Source organism: Dendrobates tinctorius, unplaced genomic scaffold, assembly GCF_039654945.1.
Source record: "Dendrobates tinctorius isolate UK_male_01 unplaced genomic scaffold, ASM3965494v1 ptg000063l, whole genome shotgun sequence".
NCBI lineage: Eukaryota > Metazoa > Chordata > Amphibia > Anura > Dendrobatidae > Dendrobates > Dendrobates tinctorius.
The window spans coordinates 12,743,714-12,764,555 of record NW_027361731.1 but is presented as its reverse complement, the minus strand read 5'-3'; the positions used below and the strand labels follow the sequence as shown (position 1 = coordinate 12,764,555).

The window sequence follows — 20,842 nt, the reverse complement described above, 5'->3', positions numbered from 1 at the left end:
TGCCTGGCAGGAAGTGTTAGTCTGTGTGCTACCCGGCTTTCATTCTTTTTGGTACAGATAAGATATGGATAGACAGATATGGATAAATGGATATATAGATAGAGCAGATTTCTAATCTGCTTTTGCTATTGAAAACATTATCCATGAGCTCAAAAACCTTTCAGGTGATGCGGTTTTTTAAAAAGCTGATCTGCTTTTGCAGCTGAAAAACGTATCCACAAAAAACAGCAAAAACGCTGTGTGTGAATGTAGCCTTAGATCAGGAATAGAACAGTCATTTATAGGACATTTCATAACTTTCCCATATTCCTATGAAAAAATATTCAGCACATCCTGTATTGAACTACTGTACCCAATTTATTACATATTTTAGGAGTCGGTCCATTTTATACCGACTCCACCAAAATGAGCTCCGACTCCACAGCCCTGGTTGTTTGAGTAGTTTTCTGCCCACGGGGAGAGAGGGTATTCATTGGTATAAGCCTGGTCTATGCAGTCTTTCTAAAGACAGCCGGGCAAGTGGACAAGAGCACTCACTGACCCCCATGTCTCCACAGGGTTGAACTAGGAAGAGAGGTGGGCCAGGGAGTATGGACCAGGAGTGAGAAAACACTGTTGTCAAATGCAAAGGAATTGCTGGCAGTAGAGAAGGCTGTAAATAAATGTCTTGTATCCCTACAGGGCCTGCATGTCACGATCCTCTTGGACAATCAGTTATCAGTGGCTTATGTAAATCAAGGGGAGTGTGGGAGCGCTGAGTCATGAAATCTTCAGATAGTTTGGATGTGGGGTCTCTCGCTCATAGACCTTTTTGCAAGCAGACTAAACAGGTATCTCCTAGTAGTAGGCGCATTCCGGGCCTCCTGGGATTTTAGCCTAACATACTCGTTCCCTGCAATAGCCCGGCTCCCACCAGTCATAAGAAAAATCAGGGAGGACAGGGCAAGGATTGTGTTGATTGCTCCCTTCTGACTGAAAAGACCATGGTTTTCATGGCTAAGAAGGATATATAGGTGTCCAATCCATGGGTTATTTCAGAGGTGCTGAAGCTGCTTTCTCAGGCCAGTGTTAAATCATCAGGCAGCCAGCCTCCACTTGACTGTGGAATTTGAAAGCGCACTGTTAAGGGAGAGTTTTTTCCCCAAACCTTGTATCCATTATGCTTCAAAGTTGGAAAGCAGTCACGACCAGAATATATGCTAGGACATGGAGAAAATTTTTATACTCTTCAGATTCTAGGGTTGAAGATGAACCACTGGTAAGGATTATCTTCAAATTTTTGTAGAAAGCCTTGAGTTAGGTTTGTCCACCAGTACCATTAAAGTGCACGTGGCAGCTCTTTGGGGCTCTGTACACCTGTGATGTGGCCGGTAATTATTAGGTTTCACGATCTACAAAAGCATCATTAAAATCTAGGACCATTTCTATCGTGGGACTTAAATCTGGTCCTGACAGCCTTAACGGATGCTCCTTTTGAACCTATGGAATCGGTTCTTTCGCTTAAAACAGGTCTGCTGGTAGCATTGACATCAGCCAGAAGAGTCAGTGATATTCAGGCTCTTTCTATAGCCCCACCATTCACCCAAATCCTAGACGATAGGGTAATCTTTAAGCCCGATCCAGCCTACCTTTCCAAAGAAGGGTCATGATTCCAGGCTACAAGAAGTCGACCTCCCCTCCTTTTGTTCCAATCCAAAAAACAGAAGGAGGAAAAACTGCATACTTTGGATGATAGGAGATGTGTAATTAGATACCTGTCTTAGATACTTTGAAACACTGAAGAAAGGATAGGTCTTGGTTCATATCCCTCCAGAGTTTTAGGAAAGTGTGTAGAGCCTCAAAAACCACAATTGCTAGGTGGATTACGGAGGCTATTTCTCTAGCCTACTTAGCAAGTGGCAAGATGGCCCCATAACGTCTCAATGATCATTCTACTCGGGCCGTGGCATCTTCCTGGGCAGAGAGGTCGGATGACTCTATAGAAAACCTCTGTAAGGCAGCAACCTGGTCCTCTACTTCTACCTTCATAGGCACTATAGATAGGATATGGGTGCATCCTCCAACCTCACCCTTGGTCAGGGCTGCTCCAGGAGGTAGTTCCACCTCAGATTAAATTTCTCTGTGAATCTCAAATTGTGCTGTCATGGGTGATCGATAGTCTGTTACTTACCGGTAGCGTGATTTTTCTGAACCCATGACAGCACCCTTATATTCCCATTACACGTGGGTGAGCACTATCACTAGCGTTGTGCTTCCACACCTTTAGTTTATTATGTGGTGTTAGTTTTATTATGTTTTTATTAATAATCATTGGAAGGTCCTCTCATGCTGTGTAATCCAACTTATGCGAGGAAGAGGTGCCGCCTTTTTAGCCTGTAGGTTTCATGTGCTTGGTGGGCGTATCCCCTCTGTTATGGTGCTGTCTGGGTTTAGAAAAATCCTGTTAAGTATCTAAGACTTTTTTTCAAGTCCCCACTCAAGGACCTGAGTGGGAACTTTTTTTTTTTTACGTGATGAGTACAAGATTTTATTAGTGTTATTTTCACCTACATAAGATTGTTTGGTGTCTGTTCATTCTGCCTTCCAAATATTGGAATAAACAAACAGTTGAAAACACCAGGCTCCACTGGTTCATCCTATGAGGTTTTATATTAGACTGTGAACTGTCATTGTCCTGGTGAATAATTGAATCTTTTTAAATAGCTTTCCATTTTAACTGTCCGTTTAAGTAGAAATGTTAATAAAATGTGAAATTCAAGAATATTTTATTCCGAAATAATAATTATTATTCTTTGCAGATGACTTTACCAGGAGATCAGGAGGACAGCTGACATCTTCAATTTTAAAATCAGATGATCTTGAGATCCCACAGGATACAATAGAAGTGAATGCTATTACTGCAGATAGACCAAAATCTCTTCAAAGCAATGATCTGTCATCTGATCCTTTGAAACAGGTCCTGTCTTCTGATTCATTACTGACTACTAAGGAAAAAAGAACTCACACAGGGGAGAAACCTTTTTCGTGTTCAGAATGTGGGAAATGTTTTAACCTGAAACAGCATCATGATAACCACCAGAGAACTCACACAGGGGAGAAGCCTTTTTCATGTTCAGAATGTGGGAAATGTTTTAACCAGAAATCAGATCTTGTTAGGCACCAAAGAACCCACACAGGGGAGAAGCCTTTTACATGTTCAGAATGTGGGAAATGTTTTAACCGGAAAGCGCATCTTGAGAACCACCAGAGAACCCACACAGGGGAGAAGCTTTTTACATGTTCAGAATGTGGGAAAGGTTTTAACCGGAAATCTGATGTTGTTGTACACCAGAGAACTCACACAGGGGAGAAACCTTTTTCCTGTTCAGAATGTGGAAAATGTTTTAACGTGAAATCAAATCTTGTTGGGCACCAAAGAACTCACACAGGGGAGAAGCTTTTTACATGTTCAGAATGTGGGAAAGATTTTAACCGGAAATCTGATGTTGTTGTACACCAGAAAACTCACACAGGGGAGAAGCCTTTTTCATGTTCAGAATGTGGGAAATGTTTTATCCGGAAAGCAGATCTTGAGAACCACCAGAGAACACACACAGGGGAGAAGCCTTTTTCATGTTCAGAATGTGGGAAATGTTTTAATTGGAAAGTGGCTCTTGCTAGGCACCAGAGAACTCACACAGGGGAGAAGCCTTTTTCATGTTCAGAATGTGGGAAATGTTTTAATTGGAAAACTAATCTTGAGAACCACCAGAGAACTCACACAGGGGAGAAGCCTTTTACATGTTCAGAATGTGGGAAATGTTTTAATCGGAAAACTAATCTTGAGATCCACCAGAGAACTCACACAGGGGAGAAGAATCCTTTTTCATGTTCAGAATGTGGGAAATGTTTTAACCAGAAAACAGATCTTGAGAACCACCAGAGAACGCACACAGGGGAGAAGCCTTTTTCATGTTCAGAATGTGGGAAGCGTTTTAACCAGAAAACGCATCTTGTCAGACATCAGAGAACCCACACAGGGGAGAAGCCTTTTTTATGTTCAGAATGTGGGAAATGTTTTAACTGTAAAACGCATCTTGTCAGGCATCAGAGAACCCACACAGGGGAGAAGCCTTTTTCATGTTCAGAATGTGGGAAATGTTTTAACTGGAAAACGCATCTTGTCAGACATCAGAGAACCCACACAGGGGAGAAGCCTTTTTCATGTTCAGAATGTGGGAAATGTTTTAACTGTAAAACGCATCTTGTCAGGCATCAGAGAACCCACACAGGGGAGAAGCCTTTTTCATGTTCAGAATGTGGGAAATGTTTTAGCCGGAAAACGCTTCTTGTCAGGCATCAGAGAACCCACACAGGGGAGAAGCCTTTTTCATGTTCAGAATGTGGGAAATGTTTTAACCGGAAATCTGATGTTGTTGTACACCAGAGAACTCACACAGGGGAGAAACCTTTTTCCTGTTCAGAATGTGGAAAATGTTTTAACCTGAAATCAGATCTTGTTCGGCACCAAAGAACTCACTCAGAGGAGAAGCTTTTTACATGTTCAGAATGTGGGAAAGGTTTTAACCGGAAAACGCTTCTTGTCAGACATCAGAGAACCCACACAGGGGAGAAGCTTTTTACATGTTCAGAATGTGGGAAATGTTTTAACCGGAAAACCCATCTGGAGAACCACCAGAGAACCCACACAGGGGAGAAGCTTTTTACATGTTTAGAATGTGGGAAAGGTTTTAACCGGAAATCTGATGTTGTTGTACACCAGAGAACTCACACAGGGGAGAAACCTTTTTCCTGTTCAGAATGTGGAAATTGTTTTGTGAAGAAATCCTTTCTTCTTAGTCACCAGAGCAGTCACACAGGGTAGAAGCCTTTTTTATTGAATTGCTCATCTTCCCTCACCTCAGCGTAGAAAAGCAGCAGTCTTATTCCTCATGATGCCTGACGGCTCAAGCCTGTAAGTCCTGCACCATCTTCTCCTCTCTTAGTCGGCCTTAAAGAACAAAGCTCAACCAATGTTCGTGTAGTCTAACCGAAAACCACACACTGAGCAGTGCTTGCTTCACGGTGAAATTTAAGAACCCCCCCTCCCTAGCCACAGGAGATTCTGATATGGGGAATGCCATAATTGATTTGAAGCATCACATTGTGTGTTTCCCTACTAATCAAGACTTTGAGCAATATATACAGAGGCTGGAGACCACATACCAAACTGAAATATGTTCCTTCACTTCTAGAATAGTCACAGCTTACTGACAAGGTACAGAGATTACAGGATGATGTCGAACAAGTTATGAGCCATCAAAATGCTCATAAACACTGGATCTTCACAGACACATACAGTCTGATTAATCTGGTTGATTACCAAGAAAATTGCAATAATCGGATAAGGGGTATACCTAAAAGCATCAATGCACAAGCGATTAAGTCAACACTGTAAACATTATTCAAAAATATCTTTGGTGACCCTATTGATAAGGAGCTGAAGATTGATATACACTAGGCAATCATGGCCCAGATCCTGAGCGTCCAAGAGACGTTTTCTGTCACACATTTTTTTCAATGTAAAAGAGTCCATTATGAGGAAATCAAGGAGTTTGGTCCCTGTTGATTTAAATGGAAAACGCACATCCTGAATGACACTTCCTAAAAAAAAAAAAAGGGTATTGAAACTACTACTTGATGCCGTCTGGGAAGATGTCCTGATGTGCTCCTGGAGGTGCCCTTTCCAGCTGCAGATCCGGAGAAATGGAACATTGTATACTTTTAAAGATCCGAGCGACATGAGACCATTCTGTGATGCCCTGGACATTCCCAGAATCCATATTTAGCGTGATTATCACAAAATTAGAATGTCATCAAAAAGTTAATTTATTTCAGTTCTTCAATACAAAAAGTGAAACTCGTATACTATATAAAGTCATTACACACAGAGTGATCTATTTCATGTGTTTCTTTCTTTTTTTAAATTCGTTTATTGAGCCAGGGTATACAATATGCAAACTGACAATGATAAAAATACCATATAACACATATACATATACATTCCACAGAGCATTAATGTCAAAACAGTGTATGTATACCAGTTGTGTATAGAATAAAACATACTGTCAATTGCCTTACATTAGTCTGTGTGTTATTATTCAAATAATAAAGCCTACCAACCTCTAAACCATTACTACTACTACAAAACAACAACTATTTGCAGCCTATGTCCATATAGATAACTCTTATCATGCGATATCTCTGTCCTACAACATGAGATGAGAGGAATTCCACCTCTCCCATATCTTCTCAAATTTACCCAGGCACCCTCTGTTTTGGTACAGCGTACGCTCGTACGGTATGATCGAGTTCACCTATTCAATCCAGGCCCTAAGGGAGGGATCCGAACCTCCCATCCACCGCAGTGCCAGCACCTTCCGTGCCATAAACAATGTCTCCCGTAGGAAAATCCCCGTATAATGTCCCCATGTCTCGTCATCCCACGCCCCAAACAGACAAACCAATGGCTCAAGGGGAACAGGAATTTGTGCCAGGGAGGTTAATGATGTCACCTCTTTTCAATAGTGTGCTATAATTGCACATTGCCAAATCATGTGAATAAAATCTGCATCTGATGTATGACATCTCAGACACTCCAAAGATAGGAAACTGCCCATCTTAAAGAGCCGAGTCGGAGTCAAATATGATTGGTTTATAATATAAAGTTGTATCATTCTATTGTTGATTGACGGAGACACCTTAGTTGGTGACTCCAGGATTTCCTCCCATTCCTCTCCCTGCGCATCAGGGATGAGCCTTTCCCATTTCCCCCTAATTAAGCATACGGCAGATTCTGTCCCCACGGATAGCATGTATGTATACAGAGAGGAGACGAGACCCTGGGGACCTTGTGATTTAAGAATGCCTATCAAGGGTAGAGACGAAATAGCATTACTCATACCGACATGTCTCATGCGATTGAAGGGCTGATCTTAATTGCAAATATCGGAAGAATTGCGACCTCGGGGCATTACACTTAGCTTGTAATTGTTCAAAAGATAATAGTGTACCGGAGTCCCATAAATCCCCTATCGTAGAAACATTGTACTGAGACCAGAATTCGGCAGACGGGTGGGCAAGCAGTGTCGGAAAATAACTTATTCCATAAGGGCATTTCAGCTATGATATCACTAAATCCCACCACCCTCTTAATCTGTCTCCATATTAATCTTGCCAGACGAAGCATGGGTAGCAAACGTGGGACATTTACTTTCTCCAATTCCAAAATCCCCAGCGGGCAATCAACATGTGCGGCATGAAGCAGATGGCTTTCAGAGTTAGGAAGATGATTACCAGACATCCACTTACAGTATTTATAGCTCTGGCCTGTCCCGCCTTAATATAGAAAAAAATCCGGCAGCGCCCCCCCCCCCCTTTTTGGCCTTTGTAGGGTGGACAGCCTGAGCCTGGGCCTGGCCTTCCCCCATATAAAAGACGTAATCTGGGAATTCAAAGTGGTGAACAAAGACTTCGGCACCACCACAGCACTATATTGGAGAAAATAGCTGATCTTAGGGAGTAATATCATTTTATTTAAATTAATGCGTCCAGCTACAGACAGTGGGAGTTTGCTCCAGATCGCAAATTTGACTTTAACCATTTCTAGTAGTGGAAATATATTAAGTTGCAGATCAAGCGTGCTGGACTGAGAGATATGAACACAGATATTTAAAATGTGGTACAATAGGCAGCAAGGAGAGAGTCCCAAGTCGCGGCATCGGGGTATGAGAAAGAGGCATCAGAGCAGATTTCTCCCAATTTATATACAGGCCGGAATATTTACTGAATTTGTTTATGGTAGCAGTCACCTCCGTCAGTGTCTCCTCTGCCCTATCCATTAATATTACCATGTCATTAGCATATAGGCCTATGGTATCCACCCGATCCGCTATCTCTATACCCACAATATTAGGGGAAGCTCTCATGCGAATTGCCAAAGCCTCTATTGCAAGAGCAAAGAGGGCCGGGGAAAGGGGACACCCCTGACGAGTCCCCCTGTGCAAAGAAAAGGATTCAGAAGTGGAACTATTTACAATGATACGGGCCTTAGGTTTCATATACAATGTATTAACCCATTTTAGGAACCTATCCCCAAAACCAAATTTCTGCAAGCATGAGTGGAGGAAAGGCCATTCAAGGGAATCGAAGGCCTTGGCTGCATCCAACGATGCCAATGCCCACCTATTGTCTGGTACCAGGGAGCTGTATTGGACCACCGATTGAACCCGTCTAATATTAATGGAGGTGCTTTTACCGGGCATAAAGCCAGTCTGGTCAGGGTGTATAAGTTCCAAAATAATTGAGTTTAGCCAAGTAGCCAAGATTTTAGTGAAAATTTTGTAATCCACATTTACTAAAGATATGGGGCGATAAGATCCACAGTCCAGAGGGTCCGTCCCTTCTTTCTTAAGCACTATTATATTAGCTTCATAGAAGGACTCCGGCATGACCCCCCCCCCCCCCCAGATCCCCTGGAACACCGACAACAAAAGTGGCGCCAAAATCTCCCGGTATTTCCTGTACAGCTCAATAGGAAACCCATCCGGCCCAGGGGCTTTTCCAGAGGCCATGTCCCTCATAGCATCTTCTATCTCTTCCAAAGTGAATTCAGCATCCATAAAGGCCTGCTGAGAAGCACTCAATTTGGGAAACGTTATTTCTGATATAGTCTAGACACCCCTGGGTACCAATGTCACTTCTTGAACTGTACAGTGAACTATAATAATCATGGAAACATCCCATTATTTCACCGGTCGAGGACACCAATGTACCGTCTGAGCTGCGGATCTGTAATATTGTGTTAGTTGTATTATGCTGCCGCACCAAATGGGCCAAAAATTTACTAGACTGGTTCCCTAGCTCAAAGTAGGATTGGCGAGTAAAAAATAATTTACGTTTGGACTTGGAGTCTATATGTTGAGTATATAATCTTTGGGCAGTCAGCCACTCCACTCCATTACCACTAGTTTGATTGGATATGTAAGCGGCCTCTGAATCCTTCAATCGTTGCTGTATTTCATCATCCTCCCCCGACGTCACCAATTTGATGTAGGAGATCGTAGAAGATAGGCAGCCCCTCATGTACGCCTTAAGGGTGTCCCAAAATAAATTAACGTTCGGGGTGGGAGGACACGAAAACATGTAATTGGTCAGTTGTTCTGTCAGGTGACTTGATCAATTTCAGCCAGAAAGGGTTTAATTTCCATGTCATCCTACCACTTGGCAGGCCAAACCTGAGTTTAAGAATGATTGGGCTATGATCTGAAATCCCTCTACTTCCATGTTCAATACTATCCACCCACATCGCCAGACCACTAGATCCAAAAATGTAACCTTTGCGAGATAAGGAGCGCTTAGGGGATGAATGGCAAGTATACTCTCTTATCTCTGGGTGGCGCGTCCTCCATAGGTCCAACCATCCACTACCTTCTATAAACTGTGATAATTGGGATGTAGCTGCTGCTGGGGTCCCACCCTGTGTCCCATCATCCAGTCTCAATCTATCGAGGCAATTATTCATAACCAAATTAAAGTCCCCCATACAAATGACATCTGCGTCTGGGTAGTTCAAAGCAAAACTCAATGCTTTCTGGAGAATTGACGTACCCGCTGGAGGGGGATTATAAACACACAGAATAACATATTTCCTAGCGTTAATCAGTGCATACACAAATATGAAGCGCCCTTCAGAGTCTCTCCGGGCCTCCCATCTAACGTCCTTGTGTATTAGTAATGAGACTCCCCTGGAATAGCTGGTGTGAAATGCGTGTATAGACCATTGAACCCATGGTTTTTGTACACTCCGAGCCGTATCCCTGGTCAAGTGTGTCTCGACCAGAGCCACAATGTGAGGGTGATAGTGCCTGATTTGTGAAAATACTTTAACCTTTTTCCGGGGGTTTTTGATACCCCTCACATTCCATGTCATGCATATTAATTCAGAACCCATCTCCACTTATCTGGGCATGTTGCGTATCGGCGCCTATGTAGAACTCAGAGACCTCACATAAATAGCAGGACTTCCATTGGCTGCAACTTCTACCTAAGTAACACTTGAAGCTAAAACTAAAGCTTTTGGTAAAAAGACAACAAAATATAAACCTAGTAACATAGGAGCAAAGTCCTGCTCCTCTATCAAAAAACAAACAAGGGGATACCATCACTGAACGCAGTGTCCGGTATTGTAGATCTCTGGGTGCCCGCCAGGAAAGCTCCGATTAGGCCTGCAATGAAAGGATCCAGATGAAAGTACACACTCTAGGACTCCTTTGCAGGAGATCCTCTATGGGACCGCAGCCACTCGGTAGCCTCCGCTGGATCCGTGAAAAACACGGAGGAACCCCCGTGGACAACCCTTTGCCCAGGAAAGCTCCGATTAGGCCTGCAATGAAAGGTCCTCTATGGGACCGCAGCCACTCGGTAGCCTCCGCTGGATCCGTGAAAAACACGGAGGAACCCCCGTGGACAACCTGAAGCCGAGCTGGATAAATAATGGAGTATACAATGTTCTTTTCCCTGAGCCACTTCTTGATGTCGATGAACTGCGCACGTTGCTTCTGGAGTTCCATGGAGAAATCCGGGAAGATTGAGATCACGGCGTCGTTGAACTTGATGGGGCTCTTTTGTCGTGTGAGGCGTAGAATGGTGTCTATCTTTACAGTTGACCGTTGAGGAGACGCGCCAGGAAGGGTCTAGGCGGGGCTCCCGGAGGTAAAGGCTTGGTGGGAACCCTGTGGGCTCTCTCAACAGCGAACATCGAGGAGAATTCATCTCCCAGAGAGGTATTAAGCCAGCCTTCTAGGAATTGCTCAGGGTGCTGGCCTTCAGAGCGTTCAGGCAGACCGATGACACGGATGTTATTCCGACGCATTCTGTTTTCTAGGTCGCCTGCTTTTTGCCTCCAGGCGTTCATAGATTCCACTACATTGGTTAGCTTAGCCTCCATAGGCATAATGGTGTCTTCCACCTGGGACACTCTTGCCTCCACCTCCGTGATGCGCCCCCTCATGGCCTACATATCGTGATGGAGTCTCCCCACCTCAGTGTAGACATCCTCTATTTTCTCTAGTTTCCAAAATGGGGGTCACTTGTGGGGGAGCTCCAATATTTAGGCACACAGGGGCTCTCCATACGCGACATGGTGTCTGCTAACGATTGGAGCTAATTTTGCATTCAAAAAGTCAAATGGCGCTCCTTCCCTTCCGAGCCCTCCTGGGTCGTAATGGCAGATTTTCATGACGCCTATGTAGGCATCATGGGTTGGGAAGGGGTTAAAATTATAGACTGTTCATGTCTTTGTCAGTGGGCAAACTTACAAGATCAGCAAGGGATCAAATACTTATTTCGGCCACTGTATATCTGAAGGAGGCGATAGTCTCACGAAGGTCTGAGACACAGAGTGAGTCTTACAGCAGATTATCACTTAGGATTCAACATCTGAAGCCTTGGTGGAGTCTGGTACAGTCACATTACAACATACAGGAGCATGATCTGACCATATAGCAGTTTTTATCAGAGCTGTAGGTTCCCACGTAAGCAAGTGATGGCTAATTATGAAAGTCTATACGAGTAGGCATTGTAACAGCAATTTAACCCCTTCATGACCCAGCCTATTTTGACCTTAATGACCTGGCCATTTTTTGCAATTCTGACCAGTGTCCCTTTATGAGGTAATAACTCTGGAACGCTTCAACGCATCCTAGCGATTCTGAGATTGTTTTTTCATGACATATTGGGCTTCATGTTAGTGGTAAATTTAGGTCGATAATTTTTGCGTTTATTTGTGAAAAAATCAGAAATTTGGCAAAAATTTTGAAAATTTCGCAATTTTCAAATTTTGAATTTTTATTCTGTTAAACTAGAGAGTTATGTGACACAAAATAGTTACTAAATAACATTTCCCACATGTCTACTTTACATCAGCACAATTTTGGAAGCAAAATATTTTTTTGTTAGGAAGTTATAAGGGTTAAAAGTTGACCAGCGATTTCTCATTTTTACAACAAAAATTTACAAAACCATTTTTTTTAGGGACCACCTCACATTTGAAGTCACTTTGAGGGGTCTATATGACAGAAAATACCCAAAAGTGACACCATTCTAAAAACTGCACCCCTCAAGCTACTCAAAACCACATTCAAGAAGATTATTAACCCTTCAGGTGTTTCACAACAGCTAAGGCAATGTGGAAGGAAAAAATGGACATTTTAATTTTTCCAACACAAATTTCCTTTCAGCATCAATTTTTTCATTTTCACATGGGCAACAGGATAAAATGGATCCTAAAATTTGTTGGGCAATTTCCCCTGAGTACACCGATACCTCATATGTGGTCATAAACCACTGTTTGGGCGTACGGCAGGGCTCAGAAGGGAAGGAGCGCCATTTGACTTTTTGAATGGAAAATATGCTGGAATATTTAGCGGTTGCCATGTCGCGTTTGGAGAGTCGCTGTGTGCCTAAACACTGGAGCTCCCCCACAAGTGACCCCATTTTGGAAACTAGACCCCCCCAAGGAACTTATCTAGATGCATAGTGATCACTTTGAACCCCCAGGTGCTTCTCAAATTGATATGTTAAAAAAAAAGTACTTTTTTTTCACAAAAATTATCTTTTAGCCTCAGTTTTTTCATTTTCACATGGGCAACAGGATAAAATGGATCCTAAAATTTGTTGGGCAATTTCTCCTGAGCACACCAATACCTCATATGTGGTCATAAACCACTGTTTGGGTGCAGGGCAGGGCCCGGAAGGGAAGGAGCGCCATTTGACTTTTTGAATGGAAAATTAGCTCCAATCGTTATCGGACACCATGTCGTGTTTGGAGAGCCCCTGTGTGCCTAAACATTGGAGCTCCCCCACAAGTGACACCATTTTGGTAACTAGACCCCTTAAGGAACTTATGTAGATGTGTAGTGAGCACTTTGAACCCCCAAGTGCCTCACAAAAGTTAATAACATAGAGCAGTGAAAATAAAAAATCATTTTTTTTTCCTAAAAAAAAATTTTTTAGTCTGCTATTTTTTATTTTCACAAGGGTACCAGGATAAATTGGACCCCAAAAGTTGTTTTCCAGTTTGTCCTGAGTACGCTGGTACCCCATATGTGGGGGGAGACCACTGTTTGGGCACACGTCGGGGCTCGGAAGGGAAGTAGTGACATTTTGAAATGCTGACTTTGATGGAATAGTCTGCGGGCATCATGTTACATTTGCTGAGCCCCTGTGTGCCTAAACAGTAGAAACCCCCCACAAGGGACCCCATTTTGGAAACAAGACCCCCCAAGGAACTTATCTAGATGTGTGGTGAGCACCTTGAACCCCCAAGTGCTTCACAGAAGATTGTAACGCAGAGCCGTGAAAATAAAAAATCATTTTTTTCCCTCAAAAAAATGATTTTTAGCCCGCAATTTTTTTTTTCACAAGGGTAACAGGAGAAATTGGACCCCAAAAGTTGTTGTCTAGTTTGTCCTGAGTACGCTGATACCCCATATGTGGGGGATGACCACTGTATGGGCACACGTCAGGGCTCGGAAGGGAAGTAGTGACGTTTTGGTATGCTGACTTTGATGGAATGGTCTGCGGGCATCATGTTACATTTGCAGAGCCCTTGATGTTCCTAAACTGTGGAAACCCCCCACAAGTGACCCCATTTTGGAAACTAGACCCCATAAGGAACTTGCCTAGATGTGTGGTGAGCACCTTGAACCCCGAAGTGCTTCACAGAAGATTGTAACGCAGAGCCATGAAAATAAAAAATCTTTTTTTTTCCTCAAAAAATGAATTTTTAGCTCGCAATTTTTTATTTTCACAAGGGTCACAAAAGAAATTGGACCCCAAAAGTTGTTGTCCAGTTTGTCCTGAGTACGCTGGTACCCCATATGTGGGGGGGAACCACTGTTTGGGCACACGTTGGGTCTCAGCAGGGAAGTAGTGACATTTTGAAATGCTGACTTTGATGGAATGGTCTGCGGGCGTCATGTTACATTTGCTGAGCCCCTGTGTGCCTAAACAGTAGAAACCTCCCACAAGTGACCCCATTTTGGAAACTAGACCCCCCAGGGAACTTATCTAGATGTATGGTGAGCACCTTGAACCCCCAAGTGCTTCACAGAAGTTTATAACGCAGAGCCGTGAAAATAAAAAATCATTTTTTTCCCTCAAAAAAAATGATTTTTAGCCCGCAATTTTTTTTTCACAAGGGTAACAGGATAAATTGGACCCCAAAAGTTGTTGTCCAGTTTGTCCTGAGTACGCTGATACCCCATATGTGTGGGGGAACCATTGTTTGGGCACACGTCAGGGCTCGGAATGGAAGTAGTGACGTTTTGAAATGCAGACTGATGGAATAGTCTGCAGTCGTCATTACGTTTGCAGAGCCCCTGATGTGCCTAAACAGTGGAAACCCCCCACAAGTGACCCCATTTTGGAAACTAGACCTTCCAAGGAACTTATGTAGATGTATGGTGAGCACTTTCAACCCCCAAGTGCTTCACAGAAGTTTATAATGCAGAGACATGAAAAAAACATTTTTTTTCCACAAAAATAATTTTCTAGCCCCCAATTTTTTATTTTCCCAAGGGTAACAAGAGAAATTAGACCCCAAAAGTTGTTGTGCAATTTTTCCTAAGTACGCTGATACCCCATATGTGGGGGTAAACCACTGTTTGGGCACACGTCGGGGCTTGGAAGGGAGGGTGCACCATTTGACTTTTTGAACGCAAAATTGGCTGGAATCAAAGGTTGCACCATATCGCGTTTGGAGACCCCCTGATGTGGCTAAACAGTGGAAACCCCTCAATTCTAACTCCAACCCTAACCCCAACACACCCCTAACCACAACCCTAACCCCAACACATCCCTAACCCTAATCCCAACCCTAACCCCAACACACCCCTAACCCCAACACTAACCATAACACTAACCACAAGCCTAACCCTAATTCTAACCCTAACCCTCTTTTCAACCCTATCCCTCTTTTCAACCCTAACCCTCTTTCCAACCCTAACCCTCTTTCCAACCCTAACCCTCTTTCCAACCCTAACCCTCTTTTCAACCCTAACCCTCTTTCCAACCCTAACCCTAACCCTCTTTCCAACCCTAACCCTCTTTCCAACCCTAACCCTCTTTCCAACCCTAACCCTAACCCTGATGGAAAAATAAAAATATTTTCTTTATTTTATTAGTTCTGCCTACCTATGGGGGTGATAATCGGGGGGTTCATTTACTTTTTATTTCATTTTGATCACTCTGAGAGTGATCAAAATGAAATAATGGAATCTGCAGCCGGCAGATTCGGGCGGGCGCACTGCGCATGCGCCCGCCATTTTCTAAGATGGCGGCGCCCATGAACCGGACCCGCCGGACACCGGGAGCGACGGGGGGACTTGGAAGGTGCCGGGGGCGGTGAGAGTGGGTGAGGGGGGGATCGGAAGCTGGTGGGGAGCGGAGGGAATGGGAGGGGGGGCAGATGATGACAGCGGCGTCAGATCGCCGCTGTCATTCAGTGGCAGGGGGGGCGATCGCCGGTGGGGGGGTCAAATCGGTGTCTCCAGCCATGTCCGATGCTACTGCAGCATCGGCCATGGCTGGATTGTAATATTTCATCAATTTTCATTGATGAAATATTACTATCGCTGATTGGCTGTTTCACTTTTAACAGCCAATCAGAGCGATCGTAGCCACGTGGGGGCGAAGCCACGCCCCCTGTCGTGAATTACAAAGCCCCCTGTATCTGCGGGTCAGGTGACCTTTCATTGACCCCGGTCACCCGACCCGCAGGGGGGCTTTGAATTCATGACACAGGGTATGCGTCATAGGTCGGATTGGCACCGACTTTCATGACGCATACGCTGTGTCACAGGTCGGGAAGGGGTTAAGTGGTCAAAATTCAAGCCAGAAGTCAGAGCCAGATCCGAGCAGAGATAACCGAGACGTGAGGCAGAAAACAGGTCACAGGGCAAGCTACCAAAAGGTCCAAGCACAGGGAACGAACACTAAGACAAATGGGGTGGCAGGAGAGGGAAGTCACGGGAGCAGAATAAGCGGACAGAGAACAAAACATGGTAGCAAGGGGTCAGCAGCTCAAACCTGGAAGCATAAACTATCACTGACATTGGTCTGTAGGGCACAGCAGACTGAAATAGCCACATAGAAAACAAAACGAGGCAGAGAAAGTTAACCCCCTGCATGACCAGACCGGGGAGAGAGTAACTTGAAACAAACCCCTGCCTGGATCATAACAGGTGTATTGTGTATAGGAGAATAATACGCATAACCCTTTACGTCTTGTAGTATCCTCCATACATTGACCAGTTGGAGAGACCAGAGCAAATTTAGCAAAGCTTTTGTTTGTTAATTAGATTAGTGACTCCGGCCCAGGGACGCGTCTAAAGGGCCCATCACACTAATATCGCTAGCAATATCGCTATAACGTCACTGGTTTTGTGACGCAGCAGCGATATTGCTAGCGATATCGCTATGTGTGATACTTACCTCCGACCGGCTCCCCCTCTGGTTATCTCTAATCGCGTGAGAATGGCCTGGGCCGTTTCTCGTCATCAGCTTCCTGCTGGGTTTCCTGCTGTGGCGAAGAGCGGCGCGTGGATGCGGGCGGGAGGACATCTTCATCGCCTCGTCTGACAGGTAAGTAGGCGACCGCTGCTATGTCGCTGCAGAGATCTGCCTGTGTGGCAGCTCACTAGCGACCATTTAGCGATGCACCAGCGATCCTGACCGGGTAGTATCGTTGTCGGGATCGCTGGTGTATCGCTAAGTTTGAAAATACCTTAAAGAAGGATCCAAGACAAAATAAAGTCACTTCCAATGATGATAAGACCCTCCGCAAAATGTTTACATTTGTTTCAGTATTGATGGCATGTCTTAATTTGGTCACAATTGGGGAGATAGAAGTTTGTGAAAGTCAAAATTTTAGAGTAGATGGAGATGTTATCAGACACATACCTCCCCTCCGTGTCAGACAGTGGTTCTAACATAGTCTGCGGCAGTGATTTATGTCGGCCCATACTCAGCACCTTAGACCTTGAGACAGCATTTGTACTGTGACTCCAAGATGAATAATATCTGCTAGTAACTGAGGTGTATGATCGCCCCTAAAGAGGGTCTCCTGAAGAGAGAGAAAATGTCTGTATAGTTTCTGCATCTGATAAAACACTGGAGCTCTTTTCACTGGAACATTACCTCCTCTGACAGTCAATGAGCAAGTTTTTAGTCATGCCATATTATATCGAAAAAAAGAGCAAGATGGAAGTATAGATGTTAGATAGTAAGGTCTACCTCTGTGTCTAAGAGGTATAGATTGTGAATATACCGAACATTAGGAAACTGCGAAACGAGCAGATCCCACTGCAAGTCCCTAACTAGTGGGATAGAGGAAGATAAAACTCCATTTAGCTATAGCTAATAAGCTTAAAGAAATAAGTAATCATCGCAAACTGTCTCTCTCGTCTAGGAAGACAAGATTTATTTCAGGAGCTCATATGATTGACATGTTCCTTTCCCGTCTGGGAGCATCACCATCAAGTTCCTGATCCATTGCACATCTGTGATGTGCTGGAACGCTCTGCAATGGTGAAGTGGCCAGTCAGATACAGGTGCTTTTCCCAAAATTAGAATATCATTAATAAATTTATTTCAGATAATCAAAACAAAAAGTGAAACTCATTATATAGTCATTACAAACAGTGATCAATGTCAAGTGTTTATTTCTGTTAATATTGATGATTATGGCTTACAACCAATGAAAACACCAAAAGTCATATCAGTAATTTAGAATAAATAACAAAAACAAAAGCTTCCTAAGCATTTAAAAAGGTCACTTGGTCTATTTTACTAGGCCACACAATCATGGGGAACACTGATGACGTGACAGATGTCCAGAAGGCAGTCATTGACACACTCCACAAGGAGGATAAGCCAGAAAAGGTCATTGCTAAAGAAGCTGGCTGTTCACAGAGTGCTGTATCCAAGGATATTAATGGAAAGTTGAATGGAAGGAAATAGTGTGGTAGGAAAAGTTGAACAAGCAACCGGGATAACCACAGCCTTGAAAGGATTAAGAAAAGGCCATCCAAAAATTGGGGGGGGGGGGAGATTCACAAGAAGTGGACTGTTGCTGGAGTCATTGCTTCAAGAGCCACCGCACACAGACAAATCCAGGACATGGGCTACAAGTGTCGCATTCCTTGTGTCAAGCCCATGACCAATAGACAACACCAGAAGCATCATACCTGGGCCAAGGAGAAAAAGAACTGGACTTTTGGCAGTGGTCCAATGTGTTTTCAGATGAAAGTAAATTTTGCATTTCATTTGGGCATCAAGGTCAAAGAATCAAGAGAAGTGGACAGGCACACAATCCAAGCTGCTTGAGGTCTACTGTGAAGTTTCCTCAATCAATGAGGGTTTGGGAAGTCATGTCATCTACTGGTGTAGGTCCACTGTGTTTTATCAAGACCAAAGTGTCAGGGGAAAAACCCTCACACACACATCACATTCACAGGGGGGTTATTTTAGTTATCCCACTTCTGCCTCCAATATGTCAAGAACTGCAGGAATTTATGTATAGCCCACTTTCCAGTTCCACTTTGGAACTCGCAGCTCTCCGGCACCCCCTTACCCTCAGGTCAGTCAGGGAGCTGCACCTAAGATAATTAGTCGCTGGACAGGTCTGTTGGATGTGTACTGGCTATTAGGCACGCTGCAGCGAGGGAATTATAACTACTCCTAGCCGCCAGGCAATACACTTATAAATCCCGTTCCGTCACTGCCAGCTTTGTCCAACCAGCCCAAGACACACTTTGCTGCCACCAGCTCCGATTTCTTAATTAATAAGGGGTCCGAAGCCAACCTAATTTGGTAGCGCAATTCACTTCAGAAGGCGTGCAGATTTGTGTTAGAGCATGGAGAAACGAAGCTAGTAATTTTATATATTTTACTCCAAAAAGGTAGGCAGTGTTTACAAAAGTAAATAAATCTCAGTCCTTTTTTAGAAAGGCAAAGTCACTTCAATACTGAGCTCAACATATTCTACAAGAAGGTATATCATGTGTAAAAAAGTGAAAATAAGAGAAAATAGATTGTTAAAAAATGATTCTTTATTAAATATTATTAAAAGGAGAACTTAAAAAGACAGGGCAAAAGGTCTCCAAAAAAAGGGGGATAGGCTGCGGCAAAACAGTATACAATGATGTAAAAAAAATATTACACGCACAATAATAACCCTGTAGATTTAAATATAAATACAAAAATGGTTCTTGCGTGCAAAAGTAATAATTCCTGCCGGAGTCAGTGCACCATAGTAGAGGACAGTGAACACATTGCTTGTTACTACTAGATTTTACAAAAAAGGAATATTGCACGTTGCCTGTGTGGCTGTGAAAAAAGTAGATGTAAATAAGATGTAAATATAAAGAGGTATTGATATGCAAAATTATCACTGCAGGGTTCAACATGCCTCAGTAGACAAAAGCCATTGTTTGTTACTGCTGAGTATCTGCAAAGGAAACAGTATTGCACATTGCCCATGTGGCTATTAGTGTCCTGAGTGTGCTAAAGGGTTAATGAGTAAAGTGTGCCAGGGAGCTGCACAGAGTATAATAGAAATAAAGTGCCTGGTATAAACCAGTTTAGAAAGAAAATGGATAGAAGGTTGGAGGAGTGTTTAAACTAGGGACGGGGGGAGGGTATTCCTTTTATAGGAGGGGAAGACAGTGCAGATAGAGACCTGGGCACAAATAATGACATTGGGGGTAGGGGTGGCATGGGGGGTGGCGTTAGAACAGTTAATAATTTAAGAAAGAATAGAGGTACAGAGAGATACATAAAGTGCATGTATACTAATGCCAGAAGCCTCGCCAACAAGATGGAGGAATTGGAGTTAATGTTGTTGGAACATAATTATGACATGGTGGGGATATCTGAGACATGGCTGGACGAGAGCCATGACCGTGGGTTAATTTACAGGGCTATAGTCTGTTCAGAAATGACCGAACAAATAAGCGAGGGGGGGGCGTGTGTTTATATGTAAAATCATCCTTAAAACCCATCCTTCGTGATAATATATATGAATCTAATGAAAATGTAGAGTCCCTGTGGGTGGAGATAAGGGGAGGGGGGAAAAATAATAAATTACTGATAGGGGTTTGTTATAAGTCTCCAAAAATAATGGAAGCAACAGAGAATATCCTCAAAGCAAATAGATGAAGCTGCGACTCAAGGAGAAGTCATTATTATGGGGGACTTCAACTACCCTGAAATACATTGGGGAACCGAAACCTGCAGCTCCAGCAAAGGTAATAGGTTTCTGACAACTATGAGAGACAATTACCTTTCAACTGGTTCAGGACCCAACAAGAGGGGGGGCACTGCTAAACCTAATATTAAAGGGGTTGTCCGGGCTTTTCACACAATCTCAGTACATATCTGGGCTGCAGAATGGTGAAAATAAGTAATTTACCTTCTGTCACCAGTTTGCAGGGTTTCCAAGATATCATCTCTTGCTTGTAAGAAGAATGTCCAAGGGGGGGTGTTCTGGCATTGAAATGAGAACTGGTCATTTCCTCCTACTCTACTAAAAACCTGCCCTCTATAGCAACAGGCCCTCCTCGTCCACATGAACAAGCCCCTCACACAGTAACAAATCCTCCCCCTCTAGCAGCCTCAGTGCAGAGAGCAGGACCACCCAGCTGCTCCTCCCCCAGACACATGCTGAACAGTGATCTATGAAAAGTGAAACTAGTGAGGAGGAAACGACCAGTTCTCATTTCAATGCCAGAACACCCTCCCC

General features: G+C 43.6%; 2 protein-coding genes across 6 annotated transcripts in view; both read left to right on the top strand.

Annotated features, from left to right (window-relative positions):
* Positions 1 to 6,119, top strand: part of LOC141093937 (uncharacterized) — a 61,497-nt gene extending 55,378 nt beyond the window's left edge. The window contains exon 2 of the mRNA XM_073579618.1: positions 2,799 to 6,119. Coding sequence (XP_073435719.1) covers positions 2,799 to 4,864 — 2,066 coding nt within the window. The 3' untranslated portion in view covers positions 4,865 to 6,119. The remainder of the gene's footprint in view (positions 1 to 2,798) is intronic.
* Positions 1 to 20,842, top strand: part of LOC141094189 (uncharacterized) — a 402,263-nt gene that overhangs the window by 274,339 nt on the left and 107,082 nt on the right. The gene's annotated exons all lie outside the window — the stretch shown is intronic.